The 23,190-nt window shown below is 35.8% G+C and overlaps 1 protein-coding gene and 1 pseudogene across 3 annotated transcripts in view; one reads left to right on the top strand and one right to left on the bottom strand.

Moving 5' to 3' along the window:
* The window catches only part of PPIP5K2 (diphosphoinositol pentakisphosphate kinase 2), an 85,268-nt gene that overhangs the window by 45,025 nt on the left and 17,053 nt on the right, over positions 1-23,190 (bottom strand). For all 3 annotated transcript variants that reach the window (XM_006900683.1, XM_006900682.1, XM_006900681.1), the window contains exons 7-16: positions 16,428-16,589; positions 12,605-12,726; positions 11,569-11,670; positions 8,577-8,663; positions 7,515-7,590; positions 7,321-7,430; positions 6,473-6,558; positions 3,791-3,916; positions 3,527-3,648; positions 3,066-3,248 (exon numbers count right to left, since the gene is read on the bottom strand). In XM_006900683.1, coding sequence (XP_006900745.1) covers positions 3,066-3,248; positions 3,527-3,648; positions 3,791-3,916; positions 6,473-6,558; positions 7,321-7,430; positions 7,515-7,590; positions 8,577-8,663; positions 11,569-11,670; positions 12,605-12,726; positions 16,428-16,589 — 1,176 coding nt within the window. The remainder of the gene's footprint in view (positions 1-3,065; positions 3,249-3,526; positions 3,649-3,790; positions 3,917-6,472; positions 6,559-7,320; positions 7,431-7,514; positions 7,591-8,576; positions 8,664-11,568; positions 11,671-12,604; positions 12,727-16,427; positions 16,590-23,190) is intronic.
* LOC102868902 lies at positions 19,774-20,079 on the top strand (annotated as a pseudogene).

The following is a 23,190-nucleotide window of genomic DNA, read 5'->3' as shown; positions in this document are numbered from 1 at the left end:
ACACAGAAGAATTTCAAGAAACAACATAAGATCAAGAGGCAATGGTGACGAGAGAGGAAATTCTGGCTGTTCTGAAAGACTTGACAAAAAACAAAGCCCCCAGGAATTGATGGAATACTAATTGACACATTTCAACAAAGAGATGTTTCCCTGGATGTGCTCACCAACTTGTGGCAAGAAACCTGGAGGACAACTACTTGGCCAATTGACTGGAAGAGATCCATATTTATTCCTATTCCAAAAAAAGGTGACCCGACAGAGTGTGATAATTATTAAAAATAGTCTAGGTACTGAAATTACCAAAAACTCACAATAGGAGGCTTATTATGCTTTAGAAAACATTAAAACATAAGCAAAGAATTGCAAACAATTAAGAAAATGGCAACAGATTTTATAAGGAAATAAAAATTCTAATTTTGAAAATACGTAAATTTGCTTGTAATTCAAGATTACATACCAAGTTAATTTGGTGAATTGGAATGTAGTTTAGAAGATAATATCGAGACTAAGGTATAGAGATAAAAGGATTAAAAAAATAATTTTAAAAAGGTAAGGCAAGTGAAAGTAAACGTTTATTTGGTGTTCCAGATGAAGGGGACAGAAGAAAGTTTGAAGATAAATAGTTAAAGTATCTAGAAATAATAAAACAGTAACAACCAGATTTATTTACAAAGATACAACAACATGACTAATAGGAAAATTCTCAAAGGAAACAAGCAGACTAGGAAAATATGAAATGACACCTTCTAAAATTTTTGGGAAATATTATAAAGTTCAATAGCTTTTCTGAAAAATTCTTAGCAAACTGTTTACTCTAAATTTGATTTCTTTGACAGACATTAAAGAATACATAAATAAATGATTACGTATACTATACTTGTTGCTGTTAGGTTCCCTCGAGTCGTAGACGACTTATAGTAACCCTACGAATGAAAGACCTGAATACTAAGATTAAAAATTAAAAAGATGCACATTTAAAAAAAAAGTCAATCTATAGATATACATCAAGAAAACAAAAATTCTCACAACTGGACCAATAAGTTACACTGAGAAGATGACTGAAGTTCTCAAGGATTTAATTTTACTTGGATCAACAATCAGAACCTATGGAAGCAGTCGTCAAATCAAAAGACGTGTTGCATTGAGAAAATCTGCAGTCAAAGATGACTTTAAAGGGCTAAAGAGCAAGGATGTCAGTTTAAAGACATCCTAAGTCATCTGACCCAAGTCTGGGTATTTTCAATAACCTCATAAGCATATGAAATCTGGGACAAAGAACAAAGATAAAAAAAGAATAGATGCTTCTGGTGGTGTTACAGCACAGTAGAAATTGTAGGACAGCGTAAGATTGGGTAACATTTCACTCTTCTGTGCACTGGGTTGCTATGAGTCAAAGCTAACACATTAGTATACCTTCCAACAACAATATGGTTATGCTCAACAATACTGATGGATTTTATAGCCATATAATGAAGAAAGGTAAACCGATAATAAATAAATTATATTCTTTTACAGTTCAGTATGGAAAAGCCAAAATCTAAGAGAAGGAAAACTCAAATATTTCCCACTAGTAGAGACCATTAGCAAAGTGGTAAAAACCAACCGAATCAGAGACAGAAACTGGTAAGACCTGACAAGACAAAGTAGTTGTTAAGTTTCTCATAGCTTTCACTACACACAAAAAACTGTTAAAAATTAGACTACAGAGGATCAAACTTACTGTTATCAAGTAGAAATCGGAGTTGACCCTCTAATGGATTTTCAGAGACTATAAATCACAAAAAGGAAGAGACTGTTATCCTCCTATAGAGCAGCTGGTGATGAACTACTCTCCTTCAGGTTAGCAGTGCAACTCTTTACCCATTGGGCCTCCAGAGCTCCCTATTCTGTGTTGTTGTTATGTACCGTCGAGTTGCTTGTGACTCATAGCAACCCTATGTACAACAAACAGACCTCAGTCCTGGGCCAATTCCACTGTCTCTGATACACCCACCCCCATTTCTCCAGTCACTGAATCAATCCACATCATAGAGGGTCTTCCCCTCCTGCGCTATCCCTCCACCCTCCCAAGCATGACAGCCTTCTCAAGGACTGGTCTCTCCTCGCAACATGTCCAAAGTAAGTCAGACGAAGCTTTAATATCCTTAACTCCAAGGAGTAGCCTGTCTTCATGCTCTCCAGGATGAACTTGTTTTTCTCCTAGCAGTCCACAGTATATTCACTCCTCTTCTCCAGCACCACAGCTCAAGGCATCAAGTCTCCTTCTATTCTCCTAGTCAACTGTCCAGCTCTCTGATGCATAGCAAGTGACTGCAAAGACGATGGCCTGTATCAGGCACACCTTAGTCTCCAGAGTTATATCATTGCTCTTCAGTACTCTGGAGAAGTCCCTAACAGCAGACTTTCCCACCGCACTATGTCTTTTAATTTCCTGGCTACTGGTACCAAGAGTGTTGAGTGTGGAGCCAAGCAAACTAAAGCTGTGTACAATCTCAATCTCTTCACCATTCATCCTGATGCTGCCAATTGGTCCACTGGTGAGAATCTTTGTCTTCTTGATATTGAGCCTCAATCCATATTGATAGCTACAGTCCTTGACTTTCTGCAGCAAGTGCTTTAGGTTCTCCTCAGTTTCAGGAAGCAGGGTTGTGTTATCTGCATAACGTAAATTTTTGATGAATCTTCTACCAATCCTGATGCCACATTTCTCCTCATAGAGCCCAGCCTCCTGGATAATCTGTTCTGCATATAGGTTGAAAAGGTATGGAGACAGGACACATTCCTGGCATACTGTGTTAGGATATGTATTTATCCCCTAAGTGTTTCAGATGTAAGACTGAGACAAAAAGAGTAACATAAAAAGTCATGACAGTAATTTGTCAGACATGATTTGGGTTTGCTATTAAGAGCATATAGGGACCATCAGATATATTGCAAAGTTCTCACTCTTTAACTGGGTAGTGTTTATATTTGAGTTATATTACACAAACATTTATGATTTATGCATTTATCTGTGAGTATATATAGTATTTGACAATGCAGAAGACCTGTTTGTCAAGACTTACCTTTTCATAATCTTCAGCAGTAAAATCTCTGTCTTTCTGAAGTATTTCATGAAGTCTTGCTTTCACTCGTTGCTGACAACTGCTTAAGGAATCACTATCACTATCCAAGAGCCCATTCATATTTGCACTTTTTACCATCTGAACAAGAATAGGTGTAAGTTCTCCTTCTAAAGCTAGTAGTCCCTGAACATTAAATAAATTTAAAAAGAATAAAAAATTAATATGCATAATAATACAAAATGTCATATGATAGTCCTTATTTTGTTATATGCAGAATTTAATAAACTTTATTAATAAAATGATCAAAGTTTATCATTATCATAATTGCTTTAGTTAGAATTTTTAAACGTGTTATTTTTAAATTAAATATTTACAAGTTTTAAATTAAATATCATTCTAGTAAAAATCTTTTAAAGGCACTTGTAAATAGAAATTTTAATAAATCTTAAAACCATTCATACCTTTGCAAAAGCAGCTGCAGTCATCTGGACCCGACCTTCATCAGATGCATATATTTTGAGGTCATGTCGGTAGGTACTATGTAATCTAAGTAAACCACAACCAGGAAATCCTGCATAATCTCCTGAAAATAAATCCTCAAATCACTTAAGCTATATTTTTTCCTCCCTATACTTTACATATTTAATAACATCTAAAAATAAAATAAATGAGGATTTGCAAATATTAAATACATTTAACCTAACAGAAGAAATTCCAAGATTTACCTTGACCTCCAGGATACATACACCTGAAAGCTCTTCCAAGTTCCTCAGCTTGAACCCTGCCTGCAGGGGTTAGTTCTCCTCCCCATTTTAGAACCAAAAGTAAAGATGGTTCTTCTCTTCGGCTATCTAAAATACATAGGTATAGACAAAATAAATAAATGTCACATTTGGTTTCTTTAAAAATACATTTGAAGATTTTCTTCCTATACTGTTCTTGTAATTATTTAAGCTTTTCTCCTAAAATGTACCTATTTTTGTAGGCTGTTACTTTTGACAGGAATGTCCCTTTTAAAAATTCTACTAAAATTTCAAAACTTCATGTACAGTCTTTGAAGAATGTACATCTTCAATACCCATTCATGTTAGGTAGGATTACATAGGTACACCATCAGTGGGCTGTCTCAGCATTAGGCAAGACAGTAGTATCATTCACTGTTAATCCAACTTTTGCAAGATGGAGTGAAGGGTACGATACACCTCATTAGACCCTTGGAAATTCTTGCATAAAAGTTTAGGGTATTGGTACAGTTATTTGATCATGAGTCACTCCTGCTTCTGGTACCCATAAGCTGCATCCCTGGACCTGGGACTGCAGCATCTGATAAGAAAACAAAGGATGTTTCACCTACTCTGTTTTCATACTGATTATCCCAAAATATTTAACTTAGTTGAGCTCCTTTATGACAGATAAGGAGCTCCCTTACAGCAGGATCCAGATCTTCAATGTTTATACTAAGAGACTGCTAGTGTTATCACATAAAAGGTCATATGTTCAACTTCAGTTGAAGTAAAGGAGATATATATATTTTTTTATGAATGATAATCAGTGATTTACATAATTTTTAGACAAATGTGAAGTGAGGATCCTAATATATATTTTAATGTAAATTTTTCTGGATGACAACTTAAAAAAAAAATTAGTAAATAGTTTCTTACACATGGATTGTGCAATTAGCATGTGATCCTGACCAGACTATTTTCAGATGTGGAGGAAGCTAAATAAATGAGTTTCTATACTTAATTTTTATTTGTCCTTTACTATGACTATAAGATAATATATTAAGTTATTGAAATGCACTTCAAAAAGCATGCACCAGAAATACCGAAAGAGCTTAATAAGAATTTATTGAAAGTGACAGAAAATTCACCATTTGCTATGGGGTTACTAAACTTTGAAAATAATTTTACAAGTTTTACCATGGAGCTCTATATTAATTTATGAAAAGACAATTAAGATTGGTTTTAAAATTTATTTATAAAGTATTTTGGATTATAAACATTAGAATATAGGAAATTAACCACTAAGTATAACAACAGAGCAATATGTCAAATTTTAAAATAAATACTCACACTCAAATTATGTTTGCATTTAAGATAATTATTACTTCAGTTCTAATATAAAGCTGCTATCAGTATCTTTATAATTCAATCCTTCCTAGAATAATTTCTAATTTCTTGCTAATAAAATTAAGGTAAATGTATAAAAACATTTCTGAAGTCTTTATCAAGTACTCTGCAAAGTTTTTTCAATTTATATATTAATCAGTAGACTGAAATTCCACCACAATTTCTCATCAGCATTTAGTATTACCAGTTTTACTTCAAAGTAATCATTTACCCATATAATTAAAGTAAGAGTGAAATTTCACTATTATTGACTATATCTACATTTCTCCAAAAAATGCTTTTTTTGTGATCCTTTCCCATTTTTCTTCTGAAATGTAAATGAATCCATGACTTTTGATGCTGATTGCTATTAAAAGACCACACTAAATAAGCACTTTTTTTGGTCCAATGAATGGAACAAATTATCAATTTATTTTAAGAACATTCTGACTGTCCAGTTTTTTGAATAGTTTGATACTTCTTGAGATTTATTTCTCTATGTTAGGCCTTCATCTATTCAAATAAGAAGAAAGAAAAACACTAAATAATATCCTCCAGGGGTCTTCAGAGGCTATTAATTTCACAAGAAAGAGGATACTGCCATCTTTTTCTCTTGAAGATGCTACTGAATTCATACTACAACTGAAAAGCCAACTTAGAATTTGGAACATGTCACCACAGTTCATTAAATAACATTAAAGTAGAAATAAATAAATAATATTATTTATTTAAAAAAGAATTTGTTTTCTGAAACAAATCCAGTGTGAAAAAGGAAGTCTTAAGCAGCTCTCAAAATAAAATCTCTACTCTGGCATAATCCCTAAGGAGTTGTGCTGCTAACCTAAAGGGGACACCTCTCTGCTGGATTAAAGGCACCAGTGACTCCCTAAGTGAAAGATGGCAATCTTCTCTTGTGCTGTCAAAGAAAATCTGATGGAGGAGCAGCTTTGACTCAAGGGTAATGAGTTTAAGTAAACTGCCTTTTGCTTAAAGCACAGAATGCACAGTTTAATAAAATTACACTTCTTTTATTCAGTGGTCTAGTCTATAAAAAATTAAGATGCAAAAGTAATCAATAATGAGCAGTAAGATACAATGTGCACTGAAAGCATAATCTCTCTGCTCACTGCTGTTGAGTCTCAATCCATTCAGAGCTGATCCTCCTTTGCAATATTTGTTCTACAGAGCCACTGGTTAATTCAAAGTTCCAGAGGGATAGCCTTTGGGTATGCAGAACAACTCTAAACAGACTATGCCACCAGAGTTCCCTTAAAATATACATTATTAATGCCATACCTTCTTCTTCACTAGATGTTTTAGGACAACCATGAGGAAGATAGGTCAACTGTACCTTCCGATTGATTCCAGAGAAATGGCCATACCTGAAAAAAAAAAAACCAGTAACCACAACGGTCAAGGAAGTGTGATACAATTTTCTAAAAAAAAAACCTAAAATACAACTAAAGAAAACCTATGTCTTAAATGTTAATGTCCCTTTTACTATGTAACAGCCATGCTGGTATCTTCAAAATATTTTAGCACAAAATATGTACCATAGGTAGTCATTTTAACTATCTTAAAAATAAGAAAAGACAAAAAAAAAGTTTTCCACAAAAGTTACATAATTTGGAATGATAACAAAGTAAAAACAGAAAAATAAAAAAATGTGAAAACATAAACATATCTTTTGAAAACTAAAGGATATGAGAGTATAAGTGACCAAAAAGTGCAAAGCTTGTAACAGAAATACTCATGGTATCAATTTAGTGATTAATGTACAGCTCAAAATTGTTTTTTTTTTCAAAGAGCACCAAATCTATAGTGTATACTATCTTAACAGTGTGGCCTTTATTCTAAGTTCTTCATAGACAAATCTAAATTTGATGTCTTCTTTGGATATTTTCATGAACATTCAAGGTTAAACTAAAGCAATACCCTTTAATACAATGATGAATTTTGCCACTGGTGTAAATTCAAATTCTACTAAGATTTCATCAATTTCTCTTCTACATTAGTAAGGAAAAAAACCCATCAAACTTGTGAAAGAAATTAAAATAAAAGGTCATGCATACAGAAAAGCAGCACATAAGGAACACCTGCATTAGTTACATTAATTACAATTAAGGGATTCAAAAGATTCTCACATCTCTAATACAGTCTTAAGTTGTTCAAGTTTTGACTTGTTTTCTTCAATTTCAGAATCATTATTTTGTCCAAGCTCCGTAAGAAGTTGCCGTGCAATATCCAACACTTCCTATAAAACAAAAATTTACAAATAATTACATTTTTATATAATTTCACCTCCAAAAAGTCAAAACAATTAAGAAATCAAACTTACTTGCAATTGTTTTGGTTTTTTTAGTTTTAATTTTCCAGATTTATATCCATCACACTTTTCAAAAAGGTCAAAAAATCTGAACAAAGGAAGAAGACTATTAGTAATTTGCATATAATAGGGTTATCACCCTATACTTAGATAAATCAATAATAATAAATTAGAGGTAAATGCCTAAACATGGGTGTCTAAGGAATTCAAGTACTGCGTGCTGTATCATGCTGCTGCCTTGGCACCATGAATCGTGTCATTATTTTTAAAATAGTTGTTTTTAAACAAAAACAGAATCTACAACCATTACAAAATATTATACATTCTCTTGTCACTGTATATATTTAAAGGTTAATATTTTTAAATTTTATTGTCTACAAATCAAACATCAAACAGAAATAGCTTTCATTCTACTAAAAATTTTAGAGGACAGTGAGTTTCAGAAAGCAGTACAAAAGTATGATAAATATAATCGAACACCTCACAACAATAAATAAAAATCAGCAAAGACTGATGACAATTTATACGTACTGTCACATTTGTTTTCTGATCCTGATATATACAACTTTAATTTAATTTTGTATGTACCTAGTAGGTTCTAGCTCACGGTGACACCAACTGCACAGAATAGAATTGCTCCACAAGGTTTTTATGGTTTAGGAATCAGAATATTAGGACTGACTTCTCAGGTACTCTGCATAGATTGTGTCAACACTTTGTCAATTGTTGTTGCTGGGTACCATAGAGTCAAAAACCAACCCACAACTGACCCTCCTGTGGGTTTTCAGAGGCAGTTAATCACACTGGAGGAGACTGCCCACCCTTCTCCAGCAGAACTGCTGGTGGATTTGAACTACGTTCCTTCAGGATTGCAGTGCAGCTTCATGCCACTAGGCTACCAGAGCAATTAGTCAATGTTTAATCATTTCTGCTACTCAGGGACTTGTTTAAGTATTAATGGCCAAACACCATTCAGTAAACAAAATTTTTCTATTGAGGGTATTAATCAAATGAGTTTATCATGTATATTTTAAAGTATCTCATAAGCATTACATTATCCTTCATACAACATACTTTTGATGTCTCACTTCCATTTTCATTTTTTGTTTTGGTGTTCGATCGCCATGGCGTATGACAGCTATAACACATCTAAGCTCCATCCTAAGAAATGAAAATAAAAACATGTTTCATTAAGAATAGTACTTACAACAATCAGTCTTAATTTTTAGTCATATCCTAAAACAAATTAAAGAAAGTGGCCATATTGTGAAGCTTTACAACTATTTCCTCTTTGGAGATAAAGCTAGAGTCTAGGAAAATAAGTTTTAATCCCTAAAATTTACCAAATATTTACCCTATAGCAGTATTAACATTTTACTTGGATCCCCAAAAATCAATCATAGCAGAAAAGAGTCAGGAAATGTAAAGATGTAGTACACTGGAGAAATCTGTTGTTAAGGACCTATCAAAACTTCCAAAGAGCACAAATGTCAGTTTGAAGATGCCTGGTCCAAAATCATATGTAAACAGAGTCACACAGAGGCCAAATCCAACCTTTACCAACTTCACAAAGGAGAACTGTCCCTGTCCATAGCATGAGCAACATAAAAACAATTCCCATGAGTCAGACTTCCTCCACACTCTCTCAACTCTTTCTACTCATCTCAACACCAATCTTACTGCTTTGCTGGGTCCAAAATTTAATGTGATAGCTTATAGACCACAAAGAATCATGCTGAAGAAGTCAAAGGTTATAATATAGGTTGTAATAGTGGTAGTAGCAGAATATACTCAGAATAGCTTCTGAAATGTGCTTGCAGGTACTTCAATCTTGAGCCTTACATCTTTGGGCCAGTGTTACGAAGTTCTTAGTCCTCCTAATACTGGCTCTCTCTCCCCTCCAGCCCCAAGCTGTCCAATAAACTTGGACAAAGGCTCTCAGATTAGCTTTGTTTCTGTCCATGGGGTGTACCAGTCCCAAAGTCAGCTCCATTTCATTTCAGGTCTCTGGTTCTCTGCTGTGGCTTCTATGGCTATTGCTCTGGTCATGAGTGATGAATGTAGTTTTGATTATTCTTCTCTGTTGGTGATGAGATGTATTCCTTCTACTGCTTAAATGCTCAATTTAATGGTGAGATTAACCGGTCTCCCCTTGTGGATTGGTGAGACAGCCAATGCTTTTGTGAGAGGCTAACAAACCCTATTAACATATTCCTACCCATCCACTGACAAAGTCAGGCAATGGCTAGAAAAAATAATGTTGACTAAACCCTTAACTCTACATCATGGTATTTTTAATTACTTGCTATGCATGTGAAAGTTATATGATGAAAAAAGATGACAGAACAAAAAAATGATGCCTTTGAACTGTGGTACTGGCAAAGAGTACTGGATATCCCATGGACTGCCAAAAGAACAAACCAATCTATGGTGAAAGAAGTGCAACTAGAGTGTTTCTTAAAGGCCAGTATGCGGGAACTGTGTCTCATATACCTTGGGGATGTTGCCAAGGAGGCAGTCAGTGGACATCATGCTGGGAGAGGTGAGTGTCACCCAAATAAAGGAAGACACCCCCCCCCCAACAAGATGGTCTGGCACAGTGACTATAACAATGGGCACAAGTATATCAGAGATTGTGAGGATGATGCATGCTAAGGCAAGGTTCAGATCTTTTGTTTATAAGGTAGCTTGGAGTTATAGTTGATTTAATGTCATTTAACAACAACCTCATAGCATATCTGCTCTATAAAATACATAATTCCTTACAGACTAAAATGTCCTAATTATTCTGATTATCCCTACATGGCTAGGAAGGGACCTCCTGTCTAAACTTGGGGCTGTGTTTCACTGGAAGTCAAGCAAACCTAGTTCATCTGACTAGCCTTTAGTCCTATCCCTCTCAGTGCTCCTTCCCTCCAAGACCTTTCCTACATTACTTCTACCAACAGATATTATTAACTCTGTTGTATGAGATTTTTCCACCCCATCACTCTTCTTTTCCTGTTAGACCCCAATTCCCTATCTCTGTACAACACTGAAAAGGTTTGAAACCCATAATTACCTGTCTGCTCTGCAATACGCTCCTTATCCCCATAAACTCTCTGTGTAATACCCCAATCTTGCCGGTTAAAAAGGCTGATAGATCTTACTGTCTCTTTCAAGATTTGTGACTGACTAATGCAACTGTCGAATGTTGTTACTATATAAATGAATCAGGACTAGTAGAAGAAAATGTCTCTAAATTGACAAAATTAGATTAAGAATTAAAAACCAGCCTTCTCCTCAATAGACTTGAGAACCCACTTCTAGCCTGGGTTCTTCCTTTTCTAGGACCAATAGTAATCATAAGCGTATTGTTAATAATCACTCTATGCCTACTTAAGTTCTTACTTAACTGTGAATCAGCTACTACAATGTCCATATTCTCCCCTAGCCACTGATCCTAGGCCAACTTACTCTGGCCTCTGAGCCCCCAGATCTCTGCCCCTACTCAGCAGAAAGTAGCTAGAACACAAATACATCGCCCTTTATCACCAAAGAGGCTGGGATTCTGGGTTGAATCCAAGGCTGAGGGTGGGAGGGAGAAGGTGGAGGATGATGAATTTGTCTCATTATTTAGTGCCTTGTGGTGATGTGTCACAGTCTTCAGTCCTGTGATCGGTCAATTGAAGAGTGTGGTCCATTGGAATAGAAAACTTGGAACTGCAGCATGCCAGAAGAATAAGAACAGACTCACCCACCTGGTATGACCAAGGATTAACTACAGCAAAATGTCCTTCCCCTTCCCTAAGACACAGGTTTCTTAAAAACCTGCCCAAATACACTTTCGTTGTGACTTCGTTCATGTGACTTCGGTGTGGCCTCTCTTTCCAGACCAAGAAATCTTACCTGGGAGCTCCCTTAATAAAGCTGCCTTTGAGCTTTCTTGCATCCTAGTCCCTTTCTTGAGTCTGTGACCTTACAGTAGGAACCCTATGAAATTTGCCCTATCCTAAGCCAACCTAGCTATCTCTTTTTATAATAGTACACAGAAAAATTCAAAAGCTTTTTAAATTAAAATACTTACATAGTTCCAGATGTAGTTGGTACAATTGGGATGTCTTCAGCTTCTAAGGGTATTGACCAGGGGATATGAAATTGTGGAGCAAGTTCTCGCATTACAATATTGCTTTAAAAAGAAACAAAAAAAATAGACAAAAATCCTCAAAAACAAAACACAAAAACAAACCCAAAACATTAAACATTGTTTAGACAAAACTAGGTCCATAATCACTCTATGAATAGTTCATCACAAGTTAGAATCAAACTACCTATATATATCATATAAAAATAGAAATGCTCCTCCAGAAAAATTAAATCAGTACTCCAAATCTCAAAGCACAAATCAGAAAACACAAATGGGATGTTACAAATTTGCAATAATTTATGTAAATTTGAAAAAAATATAAATTATACTGGATTAAAGAAATTACCATACTTACATCATATTAATTGTATTCTGAAAGTTAAGATTGTCTCTTCTGTGTCTAACCACTGATTATATTTTTATCAGTTTATTGAATACCAATAAAGACAACCTAGACACCCAATCTCTTTTTAATTATCACTAGATCACCAGAGCTCCTCTGTAATACTATTTTTTACTAATAGGGAAACACAGAAGTATTTTTTAAAAGTATACTATGTTTCTTCATTTCTAAAATTTAGCATGTAATTGTTAAATTTTAGGCTAAACACCTCAAAATTTCACACTGAGAGTTAGTTCATCAATCTTCAAAACATATCTGAGCTAATCATAATTATTAAATATCTCAAAGTGTTTCTCTTCTATCAGCTAGTCATATATACTTTGAAATTATTTAAAACTAGCTCTGATATTGCTAACTTTTTTAACTTTTTATTTATACTGGTTATAAATTAATCTGACAGAGTATGTTTCAAGATCCAAAATTATATGAGGATGTCACATTAAGAACACTGATTTTTTTACTCTAGATGAAAACCCTAATCATTTGATACTTATAATTACTTTGTTTCTGAATAATTATATGTATTAGCTGAAACAATGGTAAAGCTAAAGAATATCAAGAAGAAAAACTTACCCAAGTATTTTTGCACAATCATCATAATACTTCATAGAATTTTTCACAAAACTAAAGCCATTGACATCACAGACATAAGACTGTCCATTGGCCCGTAACAAATCAAAGCCACAAACTGTTTGCTATTGAAAAGAAATTAAACTCTTTAAGATTCTCTCTGTTAAGACTAACAGCTTTTCAGTCTTATTTGCATTTATCGTATTAATACAAAAAATATATATAAAGGTATATTGGTTTACTTCATATAGGTAAAAAGTGACAAAAATTATTTGTTAGTTAACTTCTTTGAAGATATATTACACATAATAACAAAGCAAATGTAGAATAATCTTTATGGAAATAATATACCAAAAATACTGTTTCAAAAATTCTGAAAACATTTAACTAAAAAATTATATTTTAAACCTTTTCTGATTTGAGAAAGTTTACTGAGTAAATTGGCATTCCATTCAGTAATTTATACACATTTTAAGACACTGATTATAATCCCTACATTTTATTTTTTTTCTTTTTTTTTATAATCCCTACATTTTAATACTTTTCACTTACCACTATATTTCCTGTTTTTAGTCATTCTTCTTTCCTGCCGTTTTCCACCTTCTGAACTTTATTTAAAAAACAACAAAACACTAGGCAAATGTTGTCCTTTTGGTCTTCTTCTGATTATTGGTCTATTATATGGATGGAAATTGAATCTCTGGGGATGATTTGGGGCCCAAGACTGAAGGGTGACTAAGAGTCATAATCTCAGGGATCATACCAGACTCTAGGTTATTTTTAGTTTAATTCCAAATTTTTCTCCCACTCTATCAGAGACTTTCTGTTATGACTTCTTTCAGAGCAATCAGCTGTGGTAGCTGGGTACCATATAGGTAACATGATACATTGGTCTTTTAGACTACTATTGTGTCTCTCTGGAGACTAAGGTGCATCTAATACAGGCCATGGTCTTTGCAATCACTTATTATGCACCAGAGAGTTAGACAATAACCAAGGAGGACAGAAGGAGAACTGATGCCTTTGAGCTGTGGTGCTGGAGAAGAGTGAAAATAAACAGATTCATCCTGGAGAGGGTTCAACCAGGCTGCTCCTTGGAGGCAAGTATCCTGAGGCTCCGTCTAACATACTTTGGACATGCTGTAAGGAGAGATCAGTCCTTGGAGAGGGACATCATGCTTGGGAGGGTGCAGGGACAGTGCAGGAGAGGAAGGCCCTCTATGAAGTGGATTGATTCAGTGACTGGGGTAATCGGGATGGGTATGTCAAAGACAATGCGATTGGCACAGGACAGAGCAGAGTTTAGGGCTGCTGTACATAGGGTCGCTATGAGTTGCAAGTGACTACATGGCACATAACAACAACAAGAGAGAGAAACCAATAGTTGCAGTTAAATGGCTGCTCAGGGGAATGCAAAATTGCAGACTACATTATGCAACTGCCCGTGATGCCTTGAGACTCTGTCCCTAAGCTTCCAGGCTCACAAATTCTCTTATAGTCTGAATCCACTAGCTGCTCCACAGGAGAAGGATGGGCAATCTCTTCACACGCAATTAACTGCCTCTTCAACTCTACTATACTCAAAAAAAACACCAACATCAATAATGTAGGGCCTCTGGTGGCCTAATGGTAAGAAACTGCACTGTAATCTCAAATGCATGTTGTTCAAATCCAGCAGCTGATGGGATTAACTGCTTCTAAAAACCTGCTAGACGGTCTGCTATGGGTCACTTCCAACTTGATGGTACTCAACAACAACATGAATTTTATACACACACACACACACACACACACACACATATACATATACATATATACACACACACATACACACATAGACACACAAAAATAGCATTTGTCAAAACTGTATGGCTATCGTATATTCATATTTATCTATATATACCTACTCATCTCACCTGTCAACCTATGTATCCACTCAAAGATTAATGCCTGTTATTACTGAAAATGTATAGATATTTTACATATAATAGTATTTATCTTTGTTGTTTGTAACTCTTGGGCATTTCTGTATTGTATTGATCAACCCTTTATTGTATATTGCCTTTCCAATTTAATCAAAAGTAATTTTAAAGGTTATGACATAAATGAAATTTTTCACTTGTGAAAACTTTAGATCAAAAAAAGGAAGGAAAAAGAATAAAATAGAAATTTTGTCTTAAAAAATAATTTGAAGACATATCCTAGAGGACACTAACACTTAATTCTATGAATTACTTAAGACTTGATAAGAAATATTGCCAGAATTCTCCTGGGAAATAAGGTTGACAGACGTCAAGTCATATACTTTGGGCATATGGGAAGCTACAATAAGTCCCTACAGAAGAAGGATATCATGGGAGATAAAAGGTCAACAAAAAGAAAGATGACCTTCAACAGCATGCATTGGCTATAACAATGGGCTCAAAAACAACAATAATTATAAGGATAACACATGGGTGAACCTAATACAATAGCACTTAACTAAGATCCTGAAATAAATTTATTTTGAAAGAACTAAATATTAAATATTTTAGTTTCTGAAGACCAGGGACTAAAAATATTTTGCTTCTCTATAATTTACGCTCAAATAATTATATCAGTATGTTGCTGTTAGGGGCTATTGAATTGACTAACTTACAGCGATCCTATGTGCTACAGAATAAGACACAACCCTCTATACAATCTCTACAGTGTTTAAACTTCTTGCAGCAATCATTCTTTTAAAGTAATTTTAAGGCATGGCTTTTGGAATTCTGACATTAAATAATTAAAACTATTTACACAGGCTATTAAAATAATAGGTTAAAAGGTTAACATTCCTTCAATGAAACAACTTCAAATATCATTAAAACAGATTATTTGCTTATTATTTACTAGCCAGCAATATACATATACATATATAAATATATACATGTAGTTTCAAAAAGGTAAAATTTACTCTGTTACATACAGTTTGTGCTACTTCTATTTAAACATTTGAGAAATTGTCATTTTTAAAAATATTAAACATGCCATTAAAATTTGATTCAATCTACTAGGTATTCTGTTAATTTTCTTATATAAATCAATATAGTTGATTTTTATATCATAAAAAAAGAATATAGAGAAACAAAGACTTTTACTTATTACATATTTTTATTTTTGTTGTTGTGTACCTTTGAGTTGGAACTGACCCACAGTTGACCCTCTGGTGAGTTTTCAAAGGGAGTTAATCGCACAGGCGGAAACTGTCTATCCTCCTGTGGAATAGCTTTTGGATTTGAATTCTGTGCCTTGGGACTGCAGAGCAGTAATGCTCCCAACTTAAACCATTAATTAGTTGTCATAATTGCTTTAAACTCACAGAGAACCTACGTGTTATAGAGTAGAAATAGCCTCCATAGGATTTTCTATGGCTGTCATTTTCAAAGTAGATTGCCAGGTATTTCTTTGTAGGCACTTCTAGCTGTATAAGAACCAAATTCAAGTATCTTTCAAAACTGAGTATCTAACATTTTTTACCACTCAGAGACACATTTCTTATCTTACATCTCCATTTATAAGTCCAAATAACTTTTCTTTTACTCAAATGAGAAAATCTGAATTCTTTTAAAAAGTCTATGTAGCTGGTGTAGTGAGTGCATTAAGTCAAACTGAGTTGCTAAATGAAGGTTGGCAATTTGAGTTCACCAATTACTCTGAGGTATAGAGACCGAGCACTCTGCTTTCCTAAATTAGAGCTTTTGCTAAGTTCTATGCCAGTTCTACCCTGTCCTAAAGGGCTGCTATTAGTCAGAATTCACTCAAGAGCACTGGAATGTTTACACAGTCTATAGTACATCTTTACCTTAAAAGCAAGACAGACTTTCCATGCAATCAATTTCTCTCGTGCATTGAGAATAACAGGGTATCTCACTTCTTTTCCTTCACTATCTCGTTCCACCTTACCATCAAGTGCTGGAGATTTTCGAGCTTCAGCATGGGCATAATCTGGACCCACTGTGTAAACCTTTCATGGATATTTTAAAAGAAAAAAAATTAACATCAAACAAATTTTTAAAAAATCAAGTTTAGACTGTAGACTACTAAACAAACACATCTTTCTATTTTACATATCATTATTTCAACATTCTGAAAGACTATAAAGAATTGAATATATTGCAAAGTTTGGAATCGGTGACACTGGCTCAGGACAGGGCAGGTTTCAGAGCTGTTGCACATAGGGTCGCTATGATTTGTGGGTGATGCAACAGCACAAAACAACAACACTGTAAAGTTCAGGAGAAGGACGGGCAATCTCCTCTGTGATTTACCGAGTCTGAAAACTTGCCGTAGGGTCAGCTGTCAGTCGGTTGGAACTTGACAACACAGCACAGCAACAACATTGCAAAGTTTCATTCTTTACAGAAATTATTGTACTGAGCATTATGAGGAAATACTATGATAGATATATTCTTTCTCTCCTCAAATAGTTTTATTTTAACAAAGGAAATACATAAGAAATATATAACAGTAATAACTGCTGTTTTAGTTAGCTTTAACAAAAACACTAGTGTATGGCTTTACAAAACAAATTTCTCTTTTTTACACTTTAGGAGGCTAAAAGTCTGAATTCAGGTGTGAAGTCTTTCTCTGTAAGCTCCCGAGGACCTTTGTCTCTTTCCAAAATCTGTGAGGTTGGTTTCCTTTTGATATCCCCATGTGTCATGGCATCAATCTTCTCTGAGTATATGAGTGCAGATTCCAGGCGAAAAAGAAATGCTCTTTTTCTTTTTTGGCCATAGGGAGGTCCTGTTTTTTTCTAACGGTTTTCTTCTCTTTTTATGCCTTCTTAAAACTCAAGTATCACTCCAAGGGAAAAACTCTTAGATCAGCTCAATGCTATGACCTAAGTAAAAAGTTATTATACCCGACCTTAGTTTCCTTACAATTAACTGGCTGATCACCTCGGATCTTATTATGGGAATGATTAAAATATACTTCCAAATGACATAATCACATATTGTCAAGCCCTGAGAATCACGGTCCAGCCAAACTGAAGCATATTTTGGGGAAGACAATGTAATATATTCCAACCTTTCTTATTGTTGTTAGGTGCTATCCAGTTGAGTAAGAATCATAGCAACCTTATGAACTATAGATCTGAATCTTGCCTATCTGCCTCATTCTCAAGGACTCTGTCATTCTTAGATTCATTACCACAGTCACTGTGTTAATGGAGGGGTTTCCTCTTTCATTGAACTTCTTCCTTTTCCAGAATGATACCTTGCTCCAAAGACTTCACCCTTCCAAAAACATGCCCAAAATATGAGACACTAAGTTTGACCACCCTTGCCTCTCAGAAGTACCCAGGCTTTACCTCCCCCAAGACATGTTCGTTCTTTTGGCAATCCACAGTTTATTCAAAACTATTCACTAACACAATAAAAGGCATTAATTATTCTTTGGTCTTCCAATTCACTGTCTATCTTACAGATACATATGAAGCAATGGAAAGTACCATGGCTTGGATCAGGTGCACTTTAAACTGACACTCTTGCTCTTTAACACTTTCCATATGTCATTGGCAGCAGATTTTCCCAATGAAATATGTTTTTTCATTAGACTGTTCCTACCATGGTTGTTGACAGTGAATCCAAGTAAAATAAAATAGTTGACAACTTCAATTTTTCCTCCATTTATTATGATTTTACTACTGTGTCAGCGGTAAGAAATTTTGTTTTCTAGGAAGTGAAGAACAAATTCAAACCTCGAGTTGCTATACTTAAGGATGCTTTGGGCAGAATATTAAATGATCCAGGAAGTATTAAAAGAAGATGGAAAGAGTATACAGAGTCACTGTACCGAAAGGAATTGGCAAAAATAAGGCTCCAGGAATAGATGGTATACCAATTGACATATTTCAACTAGCAGATGCTGCCCTGGATGTGCTCACCAAGTTGTGCCAAGAAATCTGGAGGACAACCACTTGGCAAACTGACTGGAAGAGGTCTCTATTTGTTCCCATTCCAAAGAAAGGTGACCCAACAGAGTGTGGAAACTATAGAACAATCTCATTGATTTTACATGCAAGCCAGACTCTGCTGAGGATTATCCAAAACCAACTGGAACAATACATCAGCAGAGAACTGCCAGAAGTGAAGGCTGGCTTTAGAAAGGGTCGTGATACTACAGATATTGTCGCTAATGTTAGATGGATCTTAGCTGAAAGCAGGGAGTAACAGAGGAATGTCTAGCTGTGTTTCATTGTCTATACAAAGGCATTTGACTGTGTGTATCATAACAAACTGTGGCTGACTCTGAGAAGAATGGGAATCCCAGAACACTTGATCATGCTAATGTAAAACCTACACTTGGACCAGAGGCAGTCATCAGAACAGAGCAAGGAAACACTGCATGGTTCAAAACTGGGAAGGGTGTACACCAGGGATGTGTCCTATCTCCATACCTTTTCAAACTATAGGCAGAGCAGATTACTGAGAGGCTGGACTACATGACAAGAAGTGTGGCATCGGTATTGGTGGATGACTTATCAAAAATCTGCATTATGCAGTTGACACAACCCTGCCTGCTGAAACTGAAGAGGATCTGAAGTGCTTACAGAAGGTCAAGAACTACAGCCTTCAATATGGATAGAGGCTCAATATCAAGAAGACAAAGATTCTCACCACTGGGCCAATGGACAGAATCAGGATGGATGAAGAAGAAATTGATATTGTTAAGTTTTAATTTGCTTGGCTCCATAGTCAACACGCTTGGCACCAGCAGCCAGGAAAAAGAAAAGATGTATTGCTATGGTAAAGTCTGCTGTTAGTGACCTTGCCAGAGTACTGAGGGGCAATGGTGTCACTCTGGGGACTAAGGTGCGCCCGATACAGGCCATGGTCTGATAGCGCTGAGAGTTGGACAATGACTGGGAAGGGTAGAATGAGAATTGATGCCTTTGAGGTGTGGTGCTGGAGAAGAGTATTGAATATGCCATGGACTGCTAAGAAAAAGAACAGGTATATCCTGGAGAGGGTTAAAAAGGCTGCTCTTTGGAGGCAAGAATTCTGAGGCTTTCTCTGATATATTTTGACTTGTTTCAAGGAGGGAACAGTCCTCGGAAGGACGTCATGATTGGGAGGGCAGTGAGACGTCCGGCTCCTGAGCATTTAACTTGGAGTTGTGCAGGTTTACAGAGTGAATTCAAAATGGGTGATGTTGCAAAGGGCAAAAAAATTTCTGTGCAAAAGTGTGCCCAGTACCTCACTGTGGAAAAAGGAGGCAAGAACAGTACTGAGCCAAATTTGCATGGTTTATTTGGGCAGAAGACTGGTGAAGCCCCTAGATTCTCTTACACAGATGCAAATAAGGATATCTGGGGAGAGGATGCACTGATGGAGTATCTTGAGAATCCCCCAAAAATACATCCATGGAACCAAAATGATCTTTGCTGGAATTAAGAAGACAGAAAGGGCAGATTGATAGTTTATCTTAAGAAAGCTATCAATAAATAACATAACAGACCACTGCCTTATTTATTACAAAATCAAATGTCTTTTTTTACATGTACCATATTTAAATTGATCTCATACCAGAATTTAGATCATGAATGCTAATAGAATATTTTTGTTAGATAGTCCTGCACTCAGTAAGACTGACTTTGTTTAAATTATTATGGTCATACTTTTAAAATTTTGATAGTAATTTCAGTTTAGGAGGTATTATTCACTACTTTTCCCTTCCAAAGAAATGACTGGATTCTAGGTTTGTTGGATTAATCATACTCAGTTTTTAAGAGATGGTTGATGCCACCTTACAATTTATAGAAGATGGTTTTTATGGATTTCTATAACTGGTTATCATTAGGGAGCTCTGGTGGACTAGTGGAAAGCAGCAGCACTGTAATTCTGAAGGCAAATGGTTCAAATCCACCAGCTACTCCACAGGAGAAACATGGACAATCTCCTCCCATGAAATTTTAACTCTCTAAAAACCTGCCAGAGGATCAGCTATGGGTCAGTTTCAACTTGATGGTAAAAACAACAACAAAACTGATCATATGAATTTTATTTAAATACTGAGACGTCTCTTTACTGTCACATGGATCAGAACATAACTCACCAGCTTCAATTTCTTTTTATCAGCCATTTAAATGCAAGAGCTGGAAATAAGAGCAAACAGATGAAGTCTTTGCTACTTTAATTTAACTATGTTAATAGAATTCAAACTCCCTGTATCTAAAATATTGCCTTCTAAGTAACAAAAGTGATTGCAAAGATGGTCTTTGCAATCACTTTTTATGCATCAGAGAGCTGGACAATGACTAGGGAGGACAGAAGGATAATTGATGCCTTTGAGCTATGGTGCTGGAGAAGAGTATTGAATGTACCATGAACTACCAAGAAAACAAGCAGATTCACCCGGGAGAGGGTTAAACCAAGCTACTCCTTGGAGGCAAGGATTCTGGAGCTTCGTCTGACATACTTTGGGCATGTTGCAAGGAGGGACAGGTCCTTGGAGAGGGACATCATGCTTGGGAGGGTGGAGGGATGGCACAAGAGGGGAAGACCCTCTATGAGATGGACTGATTCAGTGACTGGGGTAATTGGGATGGGTGTGTCAGAGGCAGTGCGATTGGCACAGGATAGAGCAGGGTTTAGGGCTGTTCTACATAGGGTCGCTATGAGTCGCAAACGACTTGACGGCACAGAAGAACAACAACAACAAGTAACAAAAAGCATTTCAGCATGGTTTGTATATCAAATAAAGAATATTTACTACTTCTCACATTGTATAAAAAAAGATCTACCAAGTCACATGCTTTTAAAAGTCAAGATGCCTGTACCAGTCAGATCTGATTTAATGGTACACGTAAAAATAATGCAATAAAAATTTAAAAAAAAGTCAACATGATGAGATAAAATAACTTTAATTTTAACTTATTCATCATTGGAGACTAAGGTCTTCAGGAATGTCTTTAAAGAGCTATTAAAAACCAATGTTCATCTACTATATTTGTGTCACTATTAATGGTGCTTATACCACCTCATTAGAATGATTATGGTAGAGGAACTTTCTTATTGGCACAAATTTGTAAATTATGTGATCATAAGGCTTTAAGGGAATTTAAAAAAATTAAAGATGGGGGAAAGAAGGAAAGACTATATAGAGTCACTGTACCAAAAAGAATTGGCTGACACAGAAGAATTTCAAAAACAATGTATGATCAAGAGGCAATGATGATGAAAGAGGAAGTTCAGGCTGCTCTGAAGGACCTGGAAAAAATAAAGCCCCAGGAATTATTGAAAAACCAATTAACATATTTAAACAAACAGATGCTGCCCTTGACATGCTCACCAGTTGTGCCAAGAAAGTTACCTAACCAACTGGCTGGAAAAGAACTATTATTTATTCCCATTTCAGAAAAAGGTGACCCAAAAGACTGTGGAAATTACTGAATATCACTTATATCACACACAAGCAAATCCTGCTGACGATTATCTAAAACGAACAGGAATAGCACACTGACGGAGAACTACCAGAAATACAAGCTAGGTTTAGAAGAGGTCCTGGCACTAACTAGAGACATTATTGCCAATGTCAGATGGATCTTGGCAGAATGCAACTGTCCGTGTTTCATTAACTAAGCAAAGACATTTGACGGTGTGGATCACAAAAAATTGTGGTTAACCTTGAGGCCAATAGGAATCCCAGAACACTTGATTGTGTTTTATGCGAAATCTATACTTGGCTCAGAACAGAGCAAGGACACAATGCATGGTTCAAAATCAGGAAAGGAGTATGTCAGGGACGCATCTTGTCTCCTTATCTTGTCAATCTATATGCAGAACAAATCATTTGGGAACAAATCATTATAAGGAGGAATGTGGCATAAGGATTTGAGGTAGACTCATCAACAATCTACATTATGACATAACCCTGCTTGCTGAAACTCAGGAAGACCTGAAGCACTTGCTGAAGAAGGTCAAGGACTATAGTCTTCAATATGGACTGAAGCTCAACATCAAGAAGACAAAGATTCTCATCACTGGGCCAACTGGCAGCAAGTACCATGATAGATGGACAAGAGAGTCAGGTTGTTAACAATAACAGCTTGCTCAGCTCCATAAACCACACTGTTGGCACTAATAGTCAGGAAATCAAAAGACGAGTTGCAGTGGGAAAATCTGCTTTCAGGGACCTCTCCAGAGTGCTGAGAAAGAACAATGTCAGTCTATGGACTAATGTACACCTGATCTAGGCCCTGGTCTTCGCAAACACTTGCTATGCATCAGAGAGCTGGACAATGACTAAAGATGACAGAAGAATGAGTTGTGGTGCCGGAGAAGAGTGTTGAACATATTATGGACTGCCAAGAAAACAAATAGATCTGTCTTGGAGAGGTTGAAACCAAATTTCTCCTTGGATGCTAGGATTTTGAAACTCTGTATAACATATTTGGGCATGTGGCCAGGAGGGACCGGTCCTTGGAGAAAGACATCATGTTTGGAAGGGTAAAGGGACAGTGCAGGAGAGGAAGATCCTAGATGAGATGAAATGATACAGAAACTGGGGCAATGGGGATAGGTATATTGGAATCAGAGAAACTGGCTCAGGAGAGGGAA

This window comes from Elephantulus edwardii, unplaced genomic scaffold (assembly GCF_000299155.1).
Source record: "Elephantulus edwardii isolate Elephantulus edwardi_28Jun2011 unplaced genomic scaffold, EleEdw1.0 scaffold00290, whole genome shotgun sequence".
NCBI classification, from domain to species: Eukaryota; Metazoa; Chordata; class Mammalia; order Macroscelidea; family Macroscelididae; genus Elephantulus; species Elephantulus edwardii.
Note: the sequence above shows the minus strand (reverse complement) of the source record. Positions and strands in the feature narration are given on the sequence as shown.